At 41.1% G+C, this 24,173-nt stretch overlaps 1 protein-coding gene across 1 annotated transcript in view; it reads right to left on the bottom strand.

Annotated features, from left to right (window-relative positions):
* pappaa (pregnancy-associated plasma protein A, pappalysin 1a) overlaps positions 1 to 24,173 on the bottom strand; it is a 79,611-nt gene that overhangs the window by 51,129 nt on the left and 4,309 nt on the right. Inside the window, exons 2-7 of the mRNA XM_054612929.1 lie at positions 21,590 to 22,694; positions 14,156 to 14,301; positions 13,536 to 13,829; positions 12,947 to 13,139; positions 12,519 to 12,640; positions 6,563 to 7,064 (exon numbers count right to left, since the gene is read on the bottom strand). Of these exons, the coding sequence (XP_054468904.1) occupies positions 6,563 to 7,064; positions 12,519 to 12,640; positions 12,947 to 13,139; positions 13,536 to 13,829; positions 14,156 to 14,301; positions 21,590 to 22,694 (2,362 nt within the window). The remainder of the gene's footprint in view (positions 1 to 6,562; positions 7,065 to 12,518; positions 12,641 to 12,946; positions 13,140 to 13,535; positions 13,830 to 14,155; positions 14,302 to 21,589; positions 22,695 to 24,173) is intronic.

Genomic DNA, 24,173 nt, shown 5'->3' on the forward strand with positions numbered 1-24,173 from the left:
ACAGCTTTTAAACGTAAACAAGATTACACAGGCCATACCAATTGTTCCCACTGCTGCCATATAATCCCCAGTGTGAGTGTAATGCAGCACCAGCAGCAAACATTGACTCAAAGGTTTCACACAAGGTCAAAGTAAGTCAGCAATCAAACCAAGAAAGTGTTTGAGTGAACTCTAAGTCAACCCATTCAGTTTAATATTTTTATCCACTAATCACAGAGTTGGTGGTGTGATCCCTGGCTTCTACTGTCCACATGACAGAATATCCTTGAGCATAACACTTAAGCTCCAGTGTGGGTGAAAGAGGGATATATACCAATTATATACAAGCAGGGGTGGGGCCAAATGGGTGGCCCAGGCCATCGCAGGAATCTGATTGGCCACCCCAGGTGCCATTCCATTATAAGTCAGTCAGGGAGAGGACATAATTAGAACTATTTCACGAGTAACCCAAACTTTCGTATATAGATGAAACTCAGTCTTGAACCTTAGAGGCAGTAACACGCCAGACTAGTGTCTAGCCTGCCAAAAAGCAACAGAAAAAAGAACTTATTGTGTTGGTTTGGAGTGGAACGGTCAAAGATGGGGCGATTATTGTGGCCAAAACTATTTGCAAATGAATGTAGAGAGTATAGGATGTAGTCTCCGTGACTTCACCAATAGGTTTTGAGCCGATGTGAAGCTCAAAGGGGCCATCTTGGCAGTGGCGAAACTGCCTAACCCTAAAAATGGGAAAAGAGGCGGGTCGGTCTTGGAGCTGAGGCAGGCCCGAGTGACGCAGCAAAGGAGACAGCTAGAATCAGGCTACCTGAGAAGTTACCCACCTGCCACTAAAAGTTTAATCAAGCATAATTGTAAGACTTAATATGATAAAACGAGTGAGTTAAAAAAAAATTCTACCTCCATACAGTTGTCATGGATGGGCAAATTAGCTTTAGAAACCAAACCGTTTTTCGTACAAGGCTGCAAACATGTTTATTTTCTGCTGTTAAATTGGACATTTTAACCCGGAGGTCTAAGGGGATTGACTCACTTCTGGAGCCAGCCTCAACTGGCCATTTGATGAAACTGCAGGTTTTTTGGCACTTTTTGGTAACTTTATATCAATCTTTGTGTGAGTTATCAGATTTGTAAATGTGTAAAACAATGTTAGGCTTGTAACGAATGCCATCCCTGCATAATTCTGTGCCCCACTTAAGCCACCACAGCAAAAATGTCTTGACACACCCCTTTATATAATTGCAGTCAAGTGTTCAAAAGACAGACACGAAAACAAATGTTTAATGAAATAAGCAGGTATTCTGCATACCCATGTACAAACATTTACACACACATGCACCGCATTGCAAAAAAGATGTTTAAGTGAGAGTTTGCTTGATTCATGTTCCTCTGGTGATTCATGTCAAAAAGAACACAAACAAAAGATTTACAGCAGGAAAGAGTATTTTCTTCATGACCTTTCTGGCTATGGTCCTTGGCTTTTGTTTTTTTCGCTTCATCTTCATTTATCATGTTTGTTCATCACATTCCCGGCAGAAACCAGAAGACCAAGTTCAAGTTATATGTACTCAAATTATAAAACTGATGGACCCAAAGATCATGTAGTAAAATGCAAAATGTGTGCCAAGGATGAGATATTTATATTGGCTTTATTATAATCAACATAGAATGCTGACCTGACAGACTCTCTTTAAAACTTCAGTATGTCCTGTTCCCCAATGTTGGCTCATGCCGGTGTAACTCCAGGCTACACTCAAACATGCCCCCCTCTAATTGAATTAGTTAAGCCCCTGGAAAAGTTGAGCTGTGGGACACTTTATCTTTGAGGAGAGCAAACACACAGAATAGGCGTAAAGAGGAGAAAAACAGATATTGCTTTGCAAGAAGGCAGCACATGAACTTTCCTTTTAATGGATAATGAGAAGTTCTGGCTTTTATACTATAGGTAATCCAATGCACAGACAAGTAATTGCACCGCTTGATCAGGCCACACTGAAAGACATGGTCATGCAAGAACGAGCAAGAACAAAGACACAACTGGGTAGATCTAGCTGAGTAGAAGGTAAATGGGGAGAAGAACAAAAATAAATACGTAGTGCCTGCATGTTATGATTCTGGACTAATTTGCCCTGTCAGACATGAGGGCACTGTGGTCTTTCTCTATGGTCCCAAATAAAAAATGTTGGCTCTGCTATGAAGTCCAAAAGACCTACTTAAATAACTACTTTATCCTGTGTAGGTCTTTATGCTCACATGGGAAGCAGTTGACTATTTGATGATCAGTTTGTCACTGTGGTAAAACAATGTATTTCTTAACAGATTGTAAAGATTATGTCAGCTGTATACAGATCCAAGGACATATCCATACTCCACTCCACTAGTAGTATTTTTGACATCCTGTGCTGGACATAGTATGCTGCTAAGCAACATAATAATTAATAATTAAGCCTTTATTAGTCCCACAATGGGGAAATTATTTCTCTGCATTTAACCCATCCCAGAGGAGCAGTGGGCTGCAATGAAGCACCCGGGGAGCAACTTGGGGTTAGGTGTCTTGCTCAAGGACACCTCGGCATGTTGCTGGTGGAGGGGCCACAGCCGCCCCAAACATATTATATTACCTGGGTGTCCAAAATGCACCTTTGGTTCTAAAGGGTCAAAAGTGCAACTCCTCATAGCGTGATAACAACTCTTTAAATGCAGCTTTCAACCTGTTCCCAATTAGGTGCATGCTTGATTCCTCCTGACCTCATTGCTAATAGCCATGCTGGGTTAGACGCTGCGGTTGGCAGCAAGGAAGAATGAAGCAGAGGAAGTGGTGCATATATATATATATATATATATATATATATATATATATATATATAAATGAAAGTGTTTATGGCCAGCATCATCTTTGACAAGACTTCCGGCAACCAACCAGACTTCATAAAACCACACTTTGTATCTGTAACTGATTAGATAGGATATGTAACTGATCTGAGATGCAGTTAATACTACAAAGAACTTAACTCCAGTCGCAGAGGTGTCTCGTGATAAGATTTCATCATTGGTGCTTCTTTGAGCATCCAGACATTCTTCTCAGGAGCCATCTAGGAATAGTGGTTTTATTCTTGGCTCATGCTCAAAGTCAGGCACAAGGCACTGTAATATGCCTTTCAAAGGTGTTTTGATAGCTCCAGGTGATTACACATGTAAGCATATGCTAATGTATGTGCCTGCTACTGAGAGCAAGAAGAGAGTCTGTGTGTGTCTGTGTTCATCTGTGTGTGTTCTTGTCTCTACTAGTGCGTGCACTAGCCTTATGTGTGAGCATGCATATGGATGTGTTTCCGTTCTGTAGCTGCTTGTTGTTCTTGGCTGAGAGATCTCAGATGAGAAAAGCAGATAAATTAAAGGAAGTTGAGAGAATATCTTAGATTGAGCCTGCAAGAACAACAAACAGGGCAGTACTCCTTCTGGCAGCTAACATGCATTTGTGGTTTGACTGCTAATTTTACACCTATGTTATGTCTAACAAACTCATGCTACAAGTTTAGACCTTAAGGAGTTACTTTAATAGAGAGAACTACTAGATGGGTGAAGTTTGCTGTTAATATTGCAAAAGACTTCTGATAAGTCTGCTAATTGCCTAAATTACAGCTTTTCATAGTAATTGGTATCTAAACATGAAAAAGAAATAGAAATCACAGTGCAGGCCACTGCCCAAGAAATTCAACCTTCTTCTTGAACATCTACACAAACAAAACCGCAAACCCACTTCTGACATCCAATTTGTTAGTAGTCGCGATTCATTCTTATATGATTTGTCTGTTTCCATCCTGTGATACAGAGTGCTGGAGAAATTCTGGTAAGTAAACCAGACATCCCATGACTCCCCACGAGGACTACACTGTTCACTCCGTCTGCAAGTCATGAATATGGTTCATATTAGGAGGATTTCGCAAGGCTCATTTCTAATGTCCAACATCTTATGGAGAAGGGAAGAGGGAGTCGGCCTGTTATGAAAGAAGAAACTGTAAAACAGTAATCATTGATTGATGAGAGGGATTGAAATTTTACGAGGAATCAAAAGAAAGTGTTGCCACAACATTCTTAGTTTATTTTAAAGATTGATTCATTTCTTACAATGACATAAAAAGTTAGTCTGGTTAAATCAAATTAAAGATTATTTTAAATAGATTTTGTCATTATTGGTATTGCCAATGAATCAAAATTGTCCCAGGGAATACTTTCTTTTTCCAAGTAATAAATGATTTTCCCAAACAAATGTAAGTTTGCTCAACACTTAAAGCTGCAGTATCCTAAAAAATGATATGTCATCCACCGATGTCCATAGACAAAAGAGTTGTAGTGTTTGCGGATGGCCATTTTTAGATAGTCTATCCTGGATGGCATTCATAGTGGTTTACTGATTTTTATACACCAACAGTGACAGAAATATTTGTGTAAGAAATTAAATAAGGAGCTTGAAACAGCCAGTGTCAGAGTATACTGGAGCCTTTTAGATACACACAGATGATACTCACAACGATGAGCCTAGCGCTATTTATCACTGTAAGCCAGAAAATGTGTAGCTAAAGAAACAAACAAGCAAATCTAGAGTCTTCACTATAACAGGTGACCTGTGGTAGTATAATTTCTCAAGCAGCAGCAGGGTGGTTAAGGGATGGATGGAAGGTATAATGTGGAAGAATTGTGCAGAACCAGTTTAGAGTCAGATTACAGAGGGGTGTGGGGTAGTAATGATGCTTGGGGGAGCTACCCTCTCTCTCCTTTGGCTGGGAGGTCTCATCACATCAGCTCTGTGATAGGCTTTGACTGAATGACAGCTCTGAAACCCACGTCAGGAAGAGGATTAGCCGATAGGCTGGGGTGCCTCAGAGGGATGAGGTCAAACTAACCCAAACCTCCTACCCTCTCTCTTCATACGTTCTCGACCCCCTAAGGTTCTCTTCCATCACCTATTGCCCCCCTTGAGCCTAGCAATGATTTACCCCCAACTGGTCCAGCCTTCCACCCTAGCATCTCATCTTCACTTGACCCGTCTTACTCCCCACCGTAATTTACTCTGTCACCCTGACCTCTCAGCCCTCAGCCATTCCAAACTAACCACCACCCATGGTTGGAGCCAAGATGTCAGTTGTCTTCTTGCTCAGTTTGCCCCAGCTCAGATGAAGGCTAGTGGCCTGCCAGTGGGAGGTCAATCAGTCCCCTTAACCAAGCCCTCCATCACTCTATCCAACCCCGTGGAAACATGTTGCAAGAAGGAGCAGCTTACTGTGTGGTCAACAAAAGCATTTCAGCAGATGCACCGAGGCAATCAAACAGAGCACTTCACATTGGATTTGTGGCATGCTAAAACATCTGAGTGACCTTTGCTCTTTACTCCACCAAGGCTATGGTTTGTTGTCATACAGTGAGGGTGACTGGGCATTATCTTAGACTCAGATCACAGAATATAACAATTTTATCATAGTGGATCTTGGTGCTCCTGTAAAGGCTAATGTCAATTGCTAATGTTTTTTCCAAACTGGTTTTAGGCATATATTTTTGTTGTTGTTACACTTATTCTCCATTTCAGTGCTAATAAACTTTTCTGACCATTTAACAGAGATAAGATTCCATGTGCTCTCACAACAGAAAAATCGTCAGTCAGTGCCACTGACCACTACCACTGGAATGCAACCACAGCTAGTGAAATACACCACAGCGGTGGAACTACCTCCAGTGCATCAGTGATCACGGAAGTTTGCCAAAACCCCTAAATAAATGAAATCCCTACTGCAGACAGCCTTTCAAACACCGTTGCCACCAGGAAGTTGTGTTTGGACACTTTATGGAACTTAAGTATCATCACTCCATCTTGCATAACATGCATACTCACCCTTTTGGCTCTTATCAAGCACTTTCCTTCTCATGTGAACCACGCTGACAGAACGATAGTGATGGCACAACACTCAGCAGTGCCATGTATAGCACAATCTTTATCGAGTCAGCACATTCCATGAAAGCAAAGCATTAAACTCTCACCACAGTGTGCAGATAATACCTTTAACAAGCCATCTGTTTGCCCTTGCTTCATGGAACATGGGAAAAAACAAATGTGGGCAACGGTTGACCTGTGACTTAGGAAACAAATGTTGGGCGGTAGATTAGGAACTGCAGAAGCAGTGGCGGCTTGGTAGTGCTCCTGGGGGTATTGAAAAGGATATCTGGTATTACAAGAACATATTTTTGTGGATGTTTTCCAAAGATAAATAAAGACCTTCTTACTTGCTCTACTCTTGTGTCCCAAAAAAAAACAAAAAAACAATTACATCACTGCCAGTCTGAGGCAGGGAGCTAAACCGTGTTCAGCAATTCTCAACTTCCAAAAAAAAGACCAATTGTTTAAAAAAAGCTTGTCCATGTTTCACCTTTGCAAGGAGGAAAGGTTCGTCTTTCACAAACCTTGACAAAAAACAAAATGTCACTCGATAAGCTTTTTTTTTTCTCAACTCAGGAAGACATATGAATATCTTTCTGCACTTATACAAAAGTATTCACCTACAAGGTCACTCACCTGTCTGTATATCGGCGGGTAGGTTCATTTAACATCAGACCATGTTGTGCATGGGTGAAGGGTGGTTGACGCAACAGGCGGTAGCGTAGTGGTTGGCAATGCCTACAATGCATGCAGTCTGGTTTGGATGCCAAGAGGGTGGCATCAATCTCTAGGTGTTGTTCCATGGTGAAAAACTGTACCCCATACACTTCTTCCTCTATGTCTAGTTTCAGGGTCAGTGGGGTGTCACAGAAGACATTACTGGGGCCCAATGAAATGTTGTTTCCACTGACAGTCAGTAGCAAAATGTTATGGATAGCTGGCAGTGCCGTTTCCTCTGGGCTGAAGAAGGTGACCCACACAGTCAGGGAGTCTGGTACCAGCGGGTAGGGGAACTCTAGCTGAAGCATGCAGCCCTGGAGAGGGCACTCCGACAGTCCGACAACACCTTGCTCGATTCCTGCATTTGGGCTCCAAGTGCGCACACTTGGCTCGCAAGCCTGCTCCACATCTGGAGGGCCTGTGGGTACAAGACAGACACAACACATTTAAATTAAAAATAAATCAGACACAATCAGCAATATGCACCTAGTCATTTCCTATGCTCTCATAATGAACTACAGACCATCTTGCGATGGCATCACAATTGCCACTATGCCAAATTGGGTCAGGGGCGTAAAGTGGGGTTGGGGGCATTGACATAATCCCAGTCCACAGACAGAAATACAAACACCTGGCAAAGTACTTTAAATTGATTATGTGATAATTTCAACTATAGTAGGTGTTTCCATGAATACAAATATAACATGCTACAGGGTCCTTGAATTCTTAAAAGGATGCTGAAAAAAATCTTGGAACAGGATGGAACAAAACAGGAATTTCTAACCAAATTATAAAGCTAATGTTATTTTTATTAATGCTGACAGATCAAGAATGTGCGTCAGTGATCTTTTGAGTGTATATACACTTCTTGCAACATCAAGGTAGAGGTGAAACTGAGAGTTCATTGTGAGTCCATCTGCAGAGGAAAGGCAGAGCTGAGGTGTGTACCTTTTGAGAGGGGCCTGTGCAGGGTTCTCACTTCAGCACAGTCATTACAACCTCTAACAGTCACACTCCAGCCATATTTGGAGTCCACACACAGCTAACTTGCATTATCCCAAGTGACGTACACTTACATTCATCAAGCACTTTTAGAAGCCAGCAAGCAGCAGACACTATGTTCTCCCTCGATTTCCTTTTGTGCATTTCCAAGCTGGCAACCAACGAAGCCATTTGCTAACCTCATTTCTGGGCATCGTGCAAAATTCCAGTGTTTAATCAAGTGAGGACTGAATATGGTTTCCAAGCCACATTATCTCAACACATTTATTATTGTACTGTAAGTGTGTGTGTGGCCAGAGTGGAGGTGAATTAAAGAAAAAGAAAGAGACAGAGAGAAACAGAAAGAGAGGGAGGGAGAAAAGGGGGGAGAGAATGAACAACGATACTCCAAGAGCTTGGCTTTGCTCGGCTTATGTAGTCCTGGCTTTCTGTGTACACTTTCATTGAGTTTGCAAGGAAAGGAGCTGTAGCCACTGAAAATATTTTGTAATGTCAGCTGTTATGATGGGCCTGCCTCCTGCTCTGGCGCTGTTGCTAATGTGGTTGGAGATTTAAGAGGAGACAGAATAGGGGTGTCATCCACTGTGTAACCTGAGGCAATGTAAACTGTATTTCAAAGATGCAAAAATGTATCTATAATTGGCAGAACAATCTGTGCAAGCAAAGGGTTTGAAATCCAACAGCAAAAACCACAAAAATGTATATTCAATTGTCTGCTTAATTATAGACGGAGTAGATACCTTTGTCAGGTAATCAAAATTCACAATGACAAGATAAATGCTATATTTCATTTCAGATTCACAGCTGCCAAAAAGATTATATCAGCAGCTTACTGCTACATAAACAGCCGAGCTCTGAAGTGTTTGACCTATACCTCCCTTAGTGCAGGGTGAGGGGGCCCCAGGGTGACTGAACCATCCAGACCTAAGCTTTGAATATGAGCCATTCATTTTCTGGTGATTAGCTGAACCCATCTGGGCAGTAGACTGACGACAAAAACACCAACTCTGGAAAAAAACAGAGGAGCAGTTGGCGCTTAGGCTCAACATAAACCATTCTCTCTCAAAGCTCTTCGCTATCATGAACATAGGATGAGGACAAATGTGACTGAAATGAACAAGGTTACATCTTGGGGATCAATATTGGTATATTCATGGAAAAGAAGCTCACTGCTGCTTTTTGAGTACACATTGAGTACAATGGAATTTTAGGATATCAGGTTGTTGTTGGGCCCTTACGCATTAAATAATAGAGATGAAAAAAAACTGATTAAAAAACAAATCAAGATTTGTTTCTCATTTGAACATTTTTATACTCTGATAATGACCTCAGAACAGATGTTAATAGTTTTGTTTAAAGAAGTCTTATTGGGCTAGAGGCCCATAATTTGGACTGTGGCCCAAAATAATGCACAACCCAGCACTAGTCCTGGTGGCTTGGGATATGGTGGAGGCTGTGTGTCTTTAAGTGCTTCTGTGTGTATGTGTTTTTCCCTGTCAGACTCTCAGCTGTGTTGTGCCAAGTGGGGACACAGACCAGAGAGAGCAGAGAGGCCACAGCAGGACGAGTGTGTGAGTGTGCCTTTGGATGCATTCATTCAAAATCCGGCACCTTCCCGCAGGTTTGTGGGGAGGTGTAGATGTGTTTAATTGTGCTTTAAAACGTAACAGCCATTAAACGATCGGAATATAAAGTGTTATTCTTCTGATTCAATACTTTGTTAACACCAACGGCGGCCCCTCTCTTCATTCACTCTCTAGCTCGCTTGACCGTCACTGCATGGGGAGATTTTTGAATGCTGTATTAACAAATAGCAGACTACGCATGTGACTGTACCTTTAATATCTATAAGCTGGGCCACCTGAGACAACTGGGAATTCTGTGATCAGCATCTGTTCTGGCTAAATCTTTTTCATGAACAGGTAAAGAAAAAAATGTGATACTGTGATGTTCTGAAGCAAGGATGATCAATGTTTGATACAACTTACCAAAGATTTACTAACTGGTGAAGTATAACTTCATGATAGATGCTGGTGCCTGCTGACTATCCATTCATAATCCTTCTGCTCTGGAGAATCATACTGATCCACAAAAAGTCCAGAGAGCCGGATGAGTCAACAGGCAGGGATATGTCCAGGCATGCAAGCTTTATGCTTTCTATGAAGCGTCTGGCTCAGGCTCTCACTATCGATGACTCACGGTCACAAACTTACTCACTCTAAAAGCAGACACTCTACAGCTTGGCAATCAATGTCACATCACATTGAGTTCTGGGTATTTCAGAGGTTATTAGCTGTGGCCAGTTGGTGTATTTATTTTCTTATTGATGATAGATCACTACAATTTTTTTGCTGTCAAAGATTTATCTTGTCAAATTCAAAGGATTTAAAGTAAGCATATCTTTGTTTAAAATGTGGTGTCACGCATTACAGAACAATTAGATTTTGTTCATAATGGTTAGTTATCATTCTTGGAGTGTGGACCTGGAGCCTGGCTCTCTGTTCTCAAAAAATGTCAGGCAGACAAACCCTGGCATCACATAAACCACTAATGCCTGACACTGTATTTCTTTTCAAAGAGGCCTCTAATAATATCTTTGACCTTATCATTTAGACACGCCAGCTCGTGTTAAGACTTATTGAGTAAAACCATACATATTTACACATAGGCAAAGATTTTGTATATTCCATATATTACAAAGGCATATGAAGAGTATTATTTGTAAGTGCACCTACATGTGCACGTGCAAAATAACAGGAATGTGTATACACATAGAGTTACACACACATTCTCACACACATGTTAGCGAACATACACATCCTGGACCTTTCACTTCCATTCATGCACACTGCTGTTTTCAATCAACTCATGATCCTCCCTTGTGAATGTCACTAACCGCATGCAATTCTCCCAACTATCTTGGGTGGTTTCCACCCCACCCAATCTCTCTTCCCCCCTCCCTGAATCCGTATCCATGTGTGTTTGCCTTTTTTTTTTTTCATTCTTGCTTTTTTTTTACAACCATAATTCTCCGGGCCATAGAATAGCAAAGATTTATGAGAGGTTCTCTGGTTCTCTTTGACCTTACCATGCCAACTTATACCCAGTTAAGTAGTGTGAGGTCAAAAGAAGTCCTTGCATAACAGGTGCCCAACTCATTTTAAATTGAACTCGTTGTGTACTGATGCTTGGTCAGACCCCTTGGAATCACTTTCTAACTCACTGCGTAGCCTAGCACATGGCTGCAGTAAACATGTGGTTATCATTGTGAATTCAAACAAAAAACCTTGCTCAGGTTTAGGCAACAAAACCACTAAGTTTTGGGAAAAAATATATTTTTGGACTTTAAATTAGTCGCTAAACTTAGGTTTACTGTAGACAACAAAACCACTTAGTTAGGTTTAGGCAACAAAACCAAACAATGTAACAGAAGTACAGAAAACACTTAACAAACATCACTAACGTAACTTCGAAATAAACAGTACTGATCTCCAACACCAGTGTCCTGGTTGGAAGTCCTGTGTATGTTTGACCCATCCACCCTGTGTGTGTGTTTTTTCCGTCTTTAAACTATATCATCACGCTCCCAGAGCATTTTCCCTGAGCGTCTATTAATGACTCGGATGGGCTTACATTTTTGTTACTTGAAAGGCCAGTGAGTCTCATACAGACTTGTGCATCGATATCAGAAGCCAAAGTAAGTGTCAAAGCATTGGTGTGATGTGTATGCATTCCATGCTGATGAATGCACAGTCACAAAGGTGCATATGTTGACACGCTTATCTTCCAATATGTTATGCCAATAGTTAATAGGCCAATTCTTACAGTACCTTAGAGTCAGTAGTTTGCCAGAGTGTCTATTGAAAGTAACTAACTGCTGGACACATATGCGTCCTCACAGCAGGAAAAGGCAGCTGTGGTATCCAGTGAGAAACTAGCACAAGCAGGAGAGTTAACAGGGAATGGGGAGCTGCCAGAAACAGGGACCCCATCCAAGAGGGAAAATAGAGTACAGTTTACACACACAGCATGTTAGACAAGCCCAGACTTGCCTCTGGTACATACACTATAGTCAGTGTGAAGGCAAGGTTCAGTGATGTAAGAATATATAGAGCATCCACATATACACAAAAACACACAGAGACACACAGGCAATCAGACAAAGCGATACGATCAGATATAGAATTTTCTCTCTAAACTCAATTGCATATTGCATAATATAAATGTGGTTGATATAATTAATGGTGTTGTGTTGTGGTTAGATAACCTTATTGTAAGTTATAAATATTATTATAAATCAATGGTTTTCACATTGAAGCACAAAAAGCTTTCTTCCAGTTGAAGAAAAGTGATCTACACACAAGTACATTTGATTGATGACTCATTACATATATGTTTGAGCAGGCTTTGGTTGAATGCAGGTAAACAGTCTGTGTGGAGAGAAAAGAGTCCAAATGCATTGGTCGAAATGTAAACTCTGAACCCACCGACTAGGATTTAGTTTTTTATTTATTTGTTTAAAATTGGCTTGTACACTACAATCTGGTCGTACACGTTGTTTCTCAACTCCAACACAGTCTTGCATCGCAAGTTGTTAATCAGATTGTAAACAATGTGCATCAATGGGGTTCCATCCCTACCAGAACTATTTGCTTTAGGTAGAAGCAGGTCATTATAATCAAGAAACTGACTAAAGACTGATTTAGTGCAGAGTGAAGGATGAGGATGGAAACATGTTTGATTTTATTTTGATAGGCATCTATGGGAGTACACTTTAGCGACGCTAGCACAATTTGTAGACCACCAATTACAATGAAAGTGTCCGACAACAAAAAAAACACTAAGTATAGTAAATAGCTTCATACTGTACCTTCAGCCTCTCGTGGGGACCAGTGTCCAGAAGGGGCACACGGTCGAGGGGAGGAGGAGTTGGAGGCATACTGCAGTAGAACTCTACCCTCAGTGCATTTATCACACACTGATCCCAATTCTCTAGGAAACGAACAGACAGGCACAGCAACCAACTTAGATACAGACCAAATACATGATATTTAAACAGTTAAGATACAGTTATAGCGATATTTTTTTTCAAATGATCTGCCAAATGATGAGTGTTTATGAGTAATATGGTGCTATTTGGCTCACTTTTAGGTGTTTTATTCTGTAAAAATAATTGAACGTTAAATTACCCGGCTTGTTATATTAACCCAAACAATATTCAACAATGTAATTAATCTCTTTCAACTTTATTACCATACACATATTCATCTGTTTGAGAACCTATGTAGCTCATTTCACCTGTTATAAAAGTGTCCAGAAATCGGTGGAAACCATTCCAGGGTGATGGAATTGTGATGCTGCTCAACCACTTGAGGGGACATTGGCACTGGAGGAGGTTTGGACGCGGGTTGCCAGGTCTGGTAGATGAGGTCCAGGTAGCAGTGCATCCTAGCAACCTGGTTCAGCGTGAAGGAGTCTGTACAGGCATCATCTGAAAGCAACAGATATAGGTGGTCAACATGACGATTAGGGGTTGGATTTTGGATTGATCAGTGACAGGAAAAGAAGGAATTAAATTACTCCACTTGTCTAGATCCCATAAAAAATGATATATGCCACCTGGTCGTATTTAATAGTCTGTCTTTTTTTACATTTAACTAGAACAACAAAAAATGTTTCACTTTTTCACAAGTGACATGAAAGGATGTGCCCCCTGCTGGGTTTTTCCCATGAAATGTCCCTGCTAAATTCCACATCTGTCTCAGTATGCACACAGACTCAACAAATTCCTCTAGGGTGATCTCTGTGTGTCAGTTTCATGTGAGCGGTAGAACTGTAGCGTTTTGCCCGGCTAAGTAGCAAAGCATATGTGGAGGCTCCATCTCACCTGCATAGCTCATGTAGTTGTTAAACGGCGTGTGTGTGAAATGCCGACAGCCACAGGTTTCGTTGCCAGGTTCAGGATCATGGCAGCCTTTGTATTTGGGGGTGGGGTTGGTGTCCGCACACAGATCTCCAGTTTCCATCGAGGGGTCAGTCTCCAAACATGCATCGTTACAAGACTCGATCTCTGATATACCTCGAAACACGTGATAAAGTCCAAGACTGTGACCGATCTCATGGACCATTGTGTCAGTGTGACCAAATGTACCATAGAAGGAAGGGTTCAGAACAATTCCACCTGAAAAATTGAGGAAGAAGACACATGCACATGATATAAACTGAAAACACAAAGTGAGTGTGCATACAAAACAAAAGCCTATTCCTAGTGTAGTGTAAAGTAATTGTGGAACTGGAATAAAATTCAGACAATGCATTATTAATGGGCCTCCTCAGCTTCATTATCACCTTCTTCCTTGTAAGAGCTGTGATTGAGAGAGAAACTGCTCGGGGCTTGAACTGTAATTACTCAAAATCAACAATCTAGGTTGCCAAAGATGGGATGTGTGTGCATGGGAGTGTGCATGCATCTATGTATGTGTGTATGTGCTGTTGTTCGTCTTCTACCCAAATGAGTGAGGGCCTCTTTGTCCCATGGCCAAGTGGCCACCCCCGCCAGATCTTCATCAGAAGAATTGGCAAAGAAGACATTCAGGTGAGTTGAGCCATCCAAATGTAGAATCTCTTTCAGCTCTTTAACATCCAAATAGGCTCTGGAAGATAAAAGAAAAAGCATGAGGAAAAGAAACAGTATTTCACATGAGTTAATAGCTCTACAATGAGGAAGTGAGTTTTACAAATAACAACAGTGTTCCTGTTGCCAAAAAGAGCTAATGTGGTGTTATCTTTCAGGAAGACAGAGTTCAGAATAAGGGCCCTGCTGAATATAATTCTTATTTAAAGTGTATTGCAATGACCCTTAAACCAACAGAATTAAAGATGAATAAGAATTTTGATGGTTTGAGGTTGAAACCAGTTGGTGTTTAACCAATTTGGGCAAATAAATTAGGACTTTTTAATATAACGTCTCCCTCTGGCACAGTAATTGTGCACCTGCAGTGCACTTATGAATGGTGTCAGATAAGGCTAGAGAACTGTGAATTGGGCTGGTATCAATTTTAAACCTATCATATAACAGACCAGTGGTTGATTGTGTTGACTAGAAAGTGCCAAAGGCATATAAACCATACATTACCCCAAATGTGGAACTATGGACGTACAGCGCTTTTAGAGTTGACTTCTTATTATCTCATTATTTTATCTCTCTTTGAGGATCCCCTTAAATGTGTTATTTTGACATACATTAGTGCCATGGCAAGCCACATGAGTACCAAACAGGTACTGATGGGAGTAAATCCCCTTTACCAGTGGGACCCCAAATAAAATTTGGACACTTTGTTACACTGCTTAATGTTGTTCATGGTTTTACAAGCTAAATTACACAACTTTATTGTATTTTGATGGATTCTGTACAAGATGATGTCTCGGAACGGCAGCACAATCAACTGCAAGTCCAATCACTCAACGCAATTAGATATTTCCAAGCAAAAACTCTCATTCATTTTATGAACACATCAAACCTGTGAGCCTGGCAAGTGGTCCTGGAAAAAAGCATCAAGATCTCAGTTCTCTTTGAAGAGTCAGTAATCTGTTGCATATGCTAAATACTTATCTTTGAGTTTAAAAGGCTGTGGAAATAGATACACTACGGATACGAAAACGAGTTTATCAGAAACAAAACATGGAATTGTCCCTACTATCACAAATTACATCCTCTTTGGATGTTTTGACCTAATTTGTTTAACCCACTAACCAGCGTTATATTCCGTACACTTTTTTGTATCTGCTGGATCTGGATTATTACATTAAGATCAGTAACACTGAGGCCAAAACAACATGCCTTTACTGCCCCTGACCCTAGACAGCAAGAATACACAAATTATTTTCATTAAATGTGTAATAAATTGTTAAATAACATACAGTAATCTCTAACTTGAACAAATACACTCCATGCTGCTCTAGTATTTAGTGAATAGTACCCTATGTCTTTGATAGTTGATCAATTATGGCATTGTAAAAATGAGATCATGAATAGGAATGACTATGTGTGTGCATCAGTGAAAATCCTTTGCCATATAAAAGAGACTAGTCATATCTGAGTTGCTACTGCAACTTTTTTTTAGGAATTAATTGTATAAAGATGCCATGTGCCACAGCGCAATGTTTAAATTTTATCTATTCCATATATCTAAAATACAAAAGATCCTGTCTGCAAAAGTTGTTGATCATTTCAGTCAATCAAGGTCTGCTCAGGTTATACTACTAACCCTTAAAACATATACTCGTATTTTAAATTTGTGCTACATCATTTTGAGTACCTATCATGCTTTGTTCCTTTAAAGAGCACATCACATTTGTCCCACTTACGTGAAGTCAGGTAAATATAAGGATAAAAGCAAAAATTTCAAAGACTCGTGTCTTTGTGAAGTGCAAAATCCTGGAGTGTGCTATTTATATTTACTCTCCCACTCAACAGCTGACTCAAAATAATAGAATATTTAAACTATGCTTTGAATTGTTGTAAAGCTATAAGGTGGTGTACAGTTCCACTGGCCAAGACACTAGACTTGATTTAATTTGATTTGATTTATTTTGCGTAAGGGCTTAAGGGGTGAGGTTGTCACTGACAGTAAAGCCTACACACTGATCAAATTTTACTATTGTGCCTTTTGCCATTGAACTATTTTCTGAGAAAATGATTTAAGACTTATTGGTATGAAACACAATTTATGATTAATGGCCCTGTGATAAAATATGTGATATCCAGAGAAATAGCGGCTCAAAGCAGAAGGGATAAAATGTGAGATCTTGTGATTTTATCTAAATTATTGTGGAGCATTTGGTTGCCAAAAGAAGTACGACTGTGTGAGTGGTACCACTTTAGGTCCAGTGTTAAACTACAGTAGTTGCTTTTTTATTGCCCAGTATTCCTTTATTGTATAATATATGTTATTTTTATAAGCTAATAAGACCATTTTATTTGATGTAAAGTTTCTAAAGTTGAACTACATTATTCGAGGTGCATAATCTATTTTGTACTCAGCCTTTCCAAAATGTATTAAGTCAATCAAATTATACCAACTGCGCCGATGTGCTCTGTTTCCTTTTTTGGTTAATAGTTAAAATAAGCTGTCTTATTGCGTATATTCAGTGTAGCCTTCAGGAAGCAATTTAAAAGTCAATAACAATCGGTGTTCTGGAAGAATTTAAACCAGTGAGCCAATTCCGCGACGCAGTAAACCTGTTAAGGTTACCAACAAAGCTAATTTCATATGAAACTACACCAAAGGTTTCATAACATCCCTACAACCTTTAATTTCTATGCCTCAAATCACAAGTTGAATAAGGAGCCGTTTGGTTGAATATAAATCCCTCCCTCAAAACAGACGTTTTGAATTAATGGTTCAGTGTAACAAATGCTTTCTTCAAGCCTATGCGAGAGCAACTGGGGGCACTCACTGGGGCCAGGTCTAAGGAGAGAGAGTGAGAGAGAGAAGATAATATAAGGTCCCTCTTCCTAATAATTTCAGGAATTTCATTATTTCCTTAGAAAATATTTGTCCAGAGTTTTTGCACATGCACGAGGGGGGTGAAAGGGTCAGAGGGGTTTGATGGTGAAATTATTGAGTCAGCAATGAACAAGAACAGCAGTTCTACTGAAGGGTCAGAACCTACAGTAACTAATCTGAGTTCAATTGTTTTAAAGCCCTTTGTCCTGTTATAAAATCCCAATGTGCATCACATGCTGGATTGATGAACGGGGAGACTTTTAGAGCATGACCAGACAGTCTTAGAATAATCGATTAAATAAGAAAAACCCTTTGTCTGTTTGCATGTGCATATATGAATGTTCATGTTTCTGATTTCAGCCGCTGGCAAAACTTTGATAGAGGCTTGGGTTGCAACTGTAGGAAGTTGAACCCAATGATTTCATAGTGAGGGTGTTAATCGTCAGAGCAGTTTGGGCCTCTGACCTTCGATCTGTCTATCTACATCTTACTCAAACCTCCTTGCCAATTACCCTTTACCCCGCCCCCGGTCTCTCTATCTCTCTCTCCCCCCTCAACTATTTTACCATCCCTTAGTCCCTGTTCCCCCCTCTTGCCTCCCATCAAACATTTTTTTTAGCCAAGATGAGCCACTTGGGAAAGACAGGATTTTCCATGCATTTAACCACACCACTTTTTGGACATGTCCTTAGGAAAAAAAACTTTTAAGACTTTCAAAAACAAAGAATCACAGAAAAAAATTTGAAGTAGTGAGAGATAGAGATAAAAAGAGAGTGAGAAAGAAAGAAAGAAAGAAAGAAAGAAAGAAAGAAAGAAAGAGAGAGAGAGAGAGAGAGAGAGAGAGAGAGAGAGAGAGAGAGAGAGAGAGGTAAGGTAAGGTGAGTGCACAAAATCCAGCTTTGCCAAATTTTTGCATCATAGGAGGGCATCTGTTGGAGATCCAGGGGTGCGCGCGGCAGCTCAAACTGCAGTGTTAATGCTTTTATATCTGATACATATTAAATGGGGGATTATGACCTCATCCATTTACACCCATATATAATTCATATAAGCCCATAAATTTGCCTTGTATACATGTGTCTGGGGCAGCACAGTGTGAAAGCAGTGGTAAGCTGGCATGGCAATGAAGGTCTCATGGCCAAGAACACTTTTAAAATTGGAGGGGGCCCTCAGCCCCTCTGTCATCGAGTCGGTCAACACCACAGCCCCTAAACCCATCATTCATCTCTGCCTTTATTACTATTCTTGCACTCTCCTCTTTAACCTTCCAACTTACTCCGCTGATTATGTTTTTAACCTTCCAAGTAAGAGACATGCATAGGAACTGTGTCAACGTTCAGATCTGCTGAATACTGCTGTGACTGCTCAATGCTGAGAGAAGAGTTTGAAAAAGAAAGATTTGGAGAAGTATGGAATGGACGATGGGATGGTTCGACACTACCCAGTTTTCACATTTCCTATCAGAAGTAGGAGATCTTAATAGGGCACTGGGTTGAACTACTGTATATCAGTCCTGGCAAAATGTGCGAACCACTTCATCTGTGCCTTCCTTTACTTCTAAACCGCATTGACCCCACCAAGGCCCTATCGACTAAATTCCCCAGTGTGTCATATTTTCAAAAGACCACCAACAGTCTCTGTCGACACATTATCCTGTCATAGCCAGATGCAACGCCACTGTCTGCCTAGTGGACCAAGTAAAACCCCTCCACTTTCCCCTCATTCACCTAGTTAAGCAGAACGACGTCTATCAGCCCCCATGCAAAGCGCAGGTGAAACCGCAGCAGCAGGTGCTTTTATAAGTGTGCTATGGCTTTAAAGGGGAAGTGCAAACTCCTGGTATTTACGCCCAAGCACTCCATTATGTTTTATGGGACAGGGGCTTAAGGTTTAGACGACCAACTGTAAAACACCCAAGTCAAGGGCCCTGGAGATTAGCTTCCCACTCTGAGCTAAAATACAGCAGGGAGAGGGAGTGAAGGAAAGAGAAAGGGTGGTCCATCCATTAACCTGCCACAGTAAGAGGTATTGACTCGGTAAGGGGAGAAAGACAGAGGCCAAGGGAAAACAGATGACCTATTAGCCTTTGATAAAGCCAGGCCGAAACTCCATTTCCCAAAAACATATTGGGCCGAAATGATCCTATTATCCACCTTGCAAAGTGTGTGTATCCATCTTGTTTCCAAAAAAACATTTTAATTTCAGAAGCTTCCAAAGCTTTCTGATATCATGGGATTGATCTTGTGTCAAGTTGCTTGGATATTACATTGATCTTTCATTGACAGTCAAAGTAACATATTAGCTTCTCAAACTCTGCCTTTCTGCACACATCATGTAAATTCACAGTGTATAAATTATAGCCAACAATTCCAGATGCCCTAGCTGCAGACATAAGAATCTAAATGCTGTCAGATAACATCAAATACCACCAAAACCATAAGAAAAAAAAAAAACCAAGGGCTGTGAAAACAATGCAAAATATTTCCCCCAGCCAAATGTGGAGGGAGGGAAAGAGAGGGGGGATTATTATCAATGGTATTTTCAGAGGAGAGATTTTTGCAGGACCACAGAGCTGCCTGTGTCCTGTGTTAGCCAGATTTTTGAAAACCCTACACGTAAGTAGGAACAGGCGCAAACGCTGCAAAAATAAATGCAGTACCTCACAACCATTGTTCCCCTGCATTCGTGGTACATTGTTCATCCAGAATTCCATAATTAAGGAGGAATGTCAAACTGTTTGTAGTGCAGCTCTCTGCAAGTCTCTCCAGACATACCATAATCAAAGCAAAATAAGCAACCACTTGGGGAGATTATATCTACTTTTTAGACTGAGAATTATCTTGTCCTTGTTCCGTCTGTCTCTTTTTCTTTCTTGCTTGTATCCTTCCTTTCACAAGCCACTCTTTCAAATGGCCACAGGGAGGTTTGAACATTGCAACGGCAAGTGTTTTTGCCAATGGCTGATGTCTATATGAAGTAGTTTGCCTGCCACTTGATGAATTAGTTTCTATTGATGTCTAAGCTGGAAGGGATGTGATGAGAATTATGGAAGCAACAGCAAACCCACCTGCTTTTCCCCTTAGATGTTGTTAATTAGTCATTATTTAGCTATTTTGCGGTCTTTTTAAACAACAGGGTAGTGCCAAACAGACAATGCTTCCAGCTAAACTGTGATTGAAAACAGACTGGTTTCCTTGATTAATGCTATCAGAAAGAAACAAACAATGCCACACACTAGGCCCACTAGATTTTCTCCCTTTCACTTGTCCCCATATGACAAACATCTACATTTCTGTAATTTTCTTCTCTTTTCTGTGATAACCATTAAGACCCCCTGCATTGTCCACAAAAATGTCTCATTCTACTGTGTCAAGTTTCAATGTAGGAAACAAACAATCCTGCTATTGGAGGTCTGGCACAAACCTTATTACAGCAAATTCCAGAAATGTATTCTTCTTGCCAGCTTTTACTCATCATCTACAAGCCACAGTGACATTACCACAAAAACAAAAATTGCATTTATGAAGGCCTCTGTATTCTCCCAAAGTGGCCGCATGAAACCACATAATCTCTTGCTTGACGTGCAGTCCATCTAGAAGATTATGTAATAGTGGTATTCATGTGCAAGTGAAATAAACTTTCTTCTCCATTTTTCCTGGAAACTTCTTTCAGGCACCCACGTTTAGGAACCCATACCTGCCTCCCCAGGAAACATGTCTATCCGTGGTTTCCTGGAGAGAGTGGTATGTTTTTGAAATGATTTCCATTGCTACAAGCAAAAATCACACTGGACTCTCTTTACTGACCTCTAATTAACATTAGACTCTGTTTAGAATATCGCTCTTTCCAAAAAAAACTCGCCCTCTCCCATCAAGCCAGCTTTATTAGACGTTTGGGTATAGCAGACACACTCTCTTTACTGAGTAGAAAAAGGAGGGGAGAGCTGTTGAAAATTTGATACAAAAATGAATAGTCTGGCTTGCGCACTTGCTACTAGAAAAGTCATCCGGTTGCGTTTGTTTTGCCCTGCTTAAGTGTGGAACACTGATTGAACCAGGCCAAGGCTAGATTGGACTAGCTGCTCCCGGAGGATTTCCCAGGCCACACAGGCTGGGAATTATGTTACACTCAGCCTCGGCCCAAATGGTCAGGAAACAGTAGGACTAGACATTAAGACCTCTCTTCAGGGACACATGTATGGAAAGATTTGTTGTTTGATTTACTCTAGACATGTGAGGTCATGGTGTGGAGCTGGTTTACCAAAATTACTCAATCATGTCAACCAAAAAATTTATCAATTTAAGCAAGGAATGCTGTGGGTGGTAAAAGCTTTTTAGTGAATTTAAGTCATGTGTTCAACATACAATTACCAAAGAGGATTACGATTCCTACAAACATGGCAACATGCAAAATGTGAACAGAGTGATCTTACTTGTGTGGAGACGAACGGTTGAAGCATGTCTTGGTCACATCCGTCACATTGGGGTTACAGCAGTCCCCAAGATCATAGAAGAAGTTCTCCCAGTTACATTCAGGGTCACATACACCATTCCCCTGCTTGTGCTCAGGGCAACGGCTTCGATGCGCAGACATGCAGTCACCTGCATCAAACCCCGTCAGCGGATGGTTGCATTCTGGGTCACATGCATCATCGCCGACTTTGCTGATGTCACAGTTAGCTAGAATCAAGCGATTTCGAAGGGAGGAATTGGTCACGTTGTGGATGCTAAGCTCCCAGGTGATGTTGTAGGGGCTAAAGGCATCATTTAGCTGCTGGTGCTGCAGGCTTATCTGGTGGTCTGATACAGTTGGCTTTATCCGAGCATCATCCCAAACATTTATGACACGATATCTTACTTTCTTGGGTCGACGGAAGGTCCAAAGGTGGTTGTAGTTTTTGATGACCTCAACATTGTCGCAGACAGTTTGACCACATGATGGAGGGTCCAGCGTTGTGTCCAATAACCCCTCAGAATTTAAAACTCCACCACCACCCAGAAACCCTAACCGCCCACCTCCCCCCTGCTCAGGCTGAGGGAAGCTACCATCTTTTACAGTCAGCCACTTTCGGCCTGGGTGCTCGAATGTTTCACGTATGACCAGTTGAGGTAGATCTTGGGGGTCCTCGTGGCCTTGCATATGCCTGACAATCTGCCTCTGCCCTCGGGCCTGCCTCCATAGGCCAACCCTCTCCACTGCCCCCCTGTAATTATGATTCAGTGCATTCCCCCCGATCATCAACACTTTGCACTTTTTGGTCAAATGGCTAAAGACATCGCCTGATTGTTCCCGACTGACACCCACTTGGGCGCCATTGAAAAAGAGCTTCATGTACACGCCATCATATGTGACTGCAACATGTGCCCATTGGTTAGGTACATAGCGAGCGTTGGAGTGGATGGAGGTCACTTTGTGGGCACGGTCAGTTTTAAGGGAGAAGAAAAAACGAGGGTCACGATTTCCGTATTCACTAACCGCCTGGATGCCAAGCAGCCAGCCCCGGTCACTGGAGGCGTAGAAACATTTGTCGTACAGGCCTGGGGAGAGAAGAGGAAAAAGTCAGTTAATATGTGCATGTGGACATGAACATGAGAGAAAATCAGCATCAATAATAAAAAGCATTGTTCAGACTTCCATGTATACATTTTGAACACTCTTTATATAAATCTGAAATATTCTGAAAATAGTTATTTTCCAGAGAGACTCAAAAGGTAGTTGTGAATAGGGAGCAGATGTTGATATACAGTATCTCTACAGTATTTCTAAGTGCATGTTGTCCTGGAAATTGGGTTGAAGTGCATGTTTAAGTAAGGGAGACCCCATGGAAATCTCCCTGTATAGGCATCTCATGAACACTGAGGGCATTTAAAGGCGTTCGTGTTAATGTCCTTTGCCAGTGGGGTAGCCAGAAAAGGCTAGTTTTCAGCTAAAACCTTGTTTTTGTAGAGGCACCAAAACACCTTTTTCCTGTTTCACTTGGACCGTGTATGTCAGCTTCAGCATGGTAATGTGTTTTCACTTCTTAGGGGATCTCTGAATGTTAACTGTTTGTTTATTTAGCGCTCGTTGAGGTACGTGTGTGCAGGCTCACAAGTTCATGTCTGTGAGTTTGTGTTTTTTAATTCATGTTCGTGACTAAGTGCATATATCCATAGGGTCCAGTCAAAGTGTGCAAAGATTCCAAAGCACCTTAACGTGCCTCACAAGGTCCATCTCAGCATGTGAAGTCTGTGTGTTTGCAGGTGATTCTGGGGGGGAGCAGGACTCCACTCTTGTCACAAGAATACATTCCTGGGATTTGCTAACATTAGGGTAGCACTTCTAACCATGATCTTTCTTGGAATTCTATCTATCCACACAGAGACACTCAATCTGTGAGCTGTACACCCAGCCCATATTGGGTGTCCTTTGCAGTTCTAGGAGTTGTGCATCAAATGCCTGTAAAGACCCTTCTTGTTTCTTCTCTACTGGCTTGAGTATGGTCTGAAATTATAAACTGATCATCATAGTGATGATCACATCTTTGCCTCAATGCACTTGTCCACCGAAATGCCTTCGTTCTCCATCGATTAGGCTACCTTAGCCTGCAATAAGTGTCTGGCTAATGGGGATTGCAAGGACATCTTGCTAACTTTGACCTGTTTCTAATTAGATGCACATTCCAGTATGCATTCATTAAACTTGGTATTCCAATGGACCAATCTTCAAAGAGGGAGGGTTGGGTTCAGCGTCAAGGTCAGTCCTTTGGTGGATGACGTTTTCAGGCTTTCCACTACACTGGAAGGAAAAAGCCTTCCATCTGTCAGCTAGTGCACTCAAGGCTAAAAGGTGTGCTAAAATGCTCGTAGGGCTCCTAGTGTAAACAGCTGTCATAATTCTGCCATGCTCAATTAATCTAACACACTACACTTTTCCAGACCCTGCACTGCGACTTTTCTGGCTCACACAAAAACACCTACACACACATACCCAAATACTTATACAGACATGCATGTATACATGCTTGTGATAAATAC

This window comes from Anoplopoma fimbria, chromosome 14 (assembly GCF_027596085.1).
Source record: "Anoplopoma fimbria isolate UVic2021 breed Golden Eagle Sablefish chromosome 14, Afim_UVic_2022, whole genome shotgun sequence".
Lineage (NCBI taxonomy): Eukaryota > Metazoa > Chordata > Actinopteri > Perciformes > Anoplopomatidae > Anoplopoma > Anoplopoma fimbria.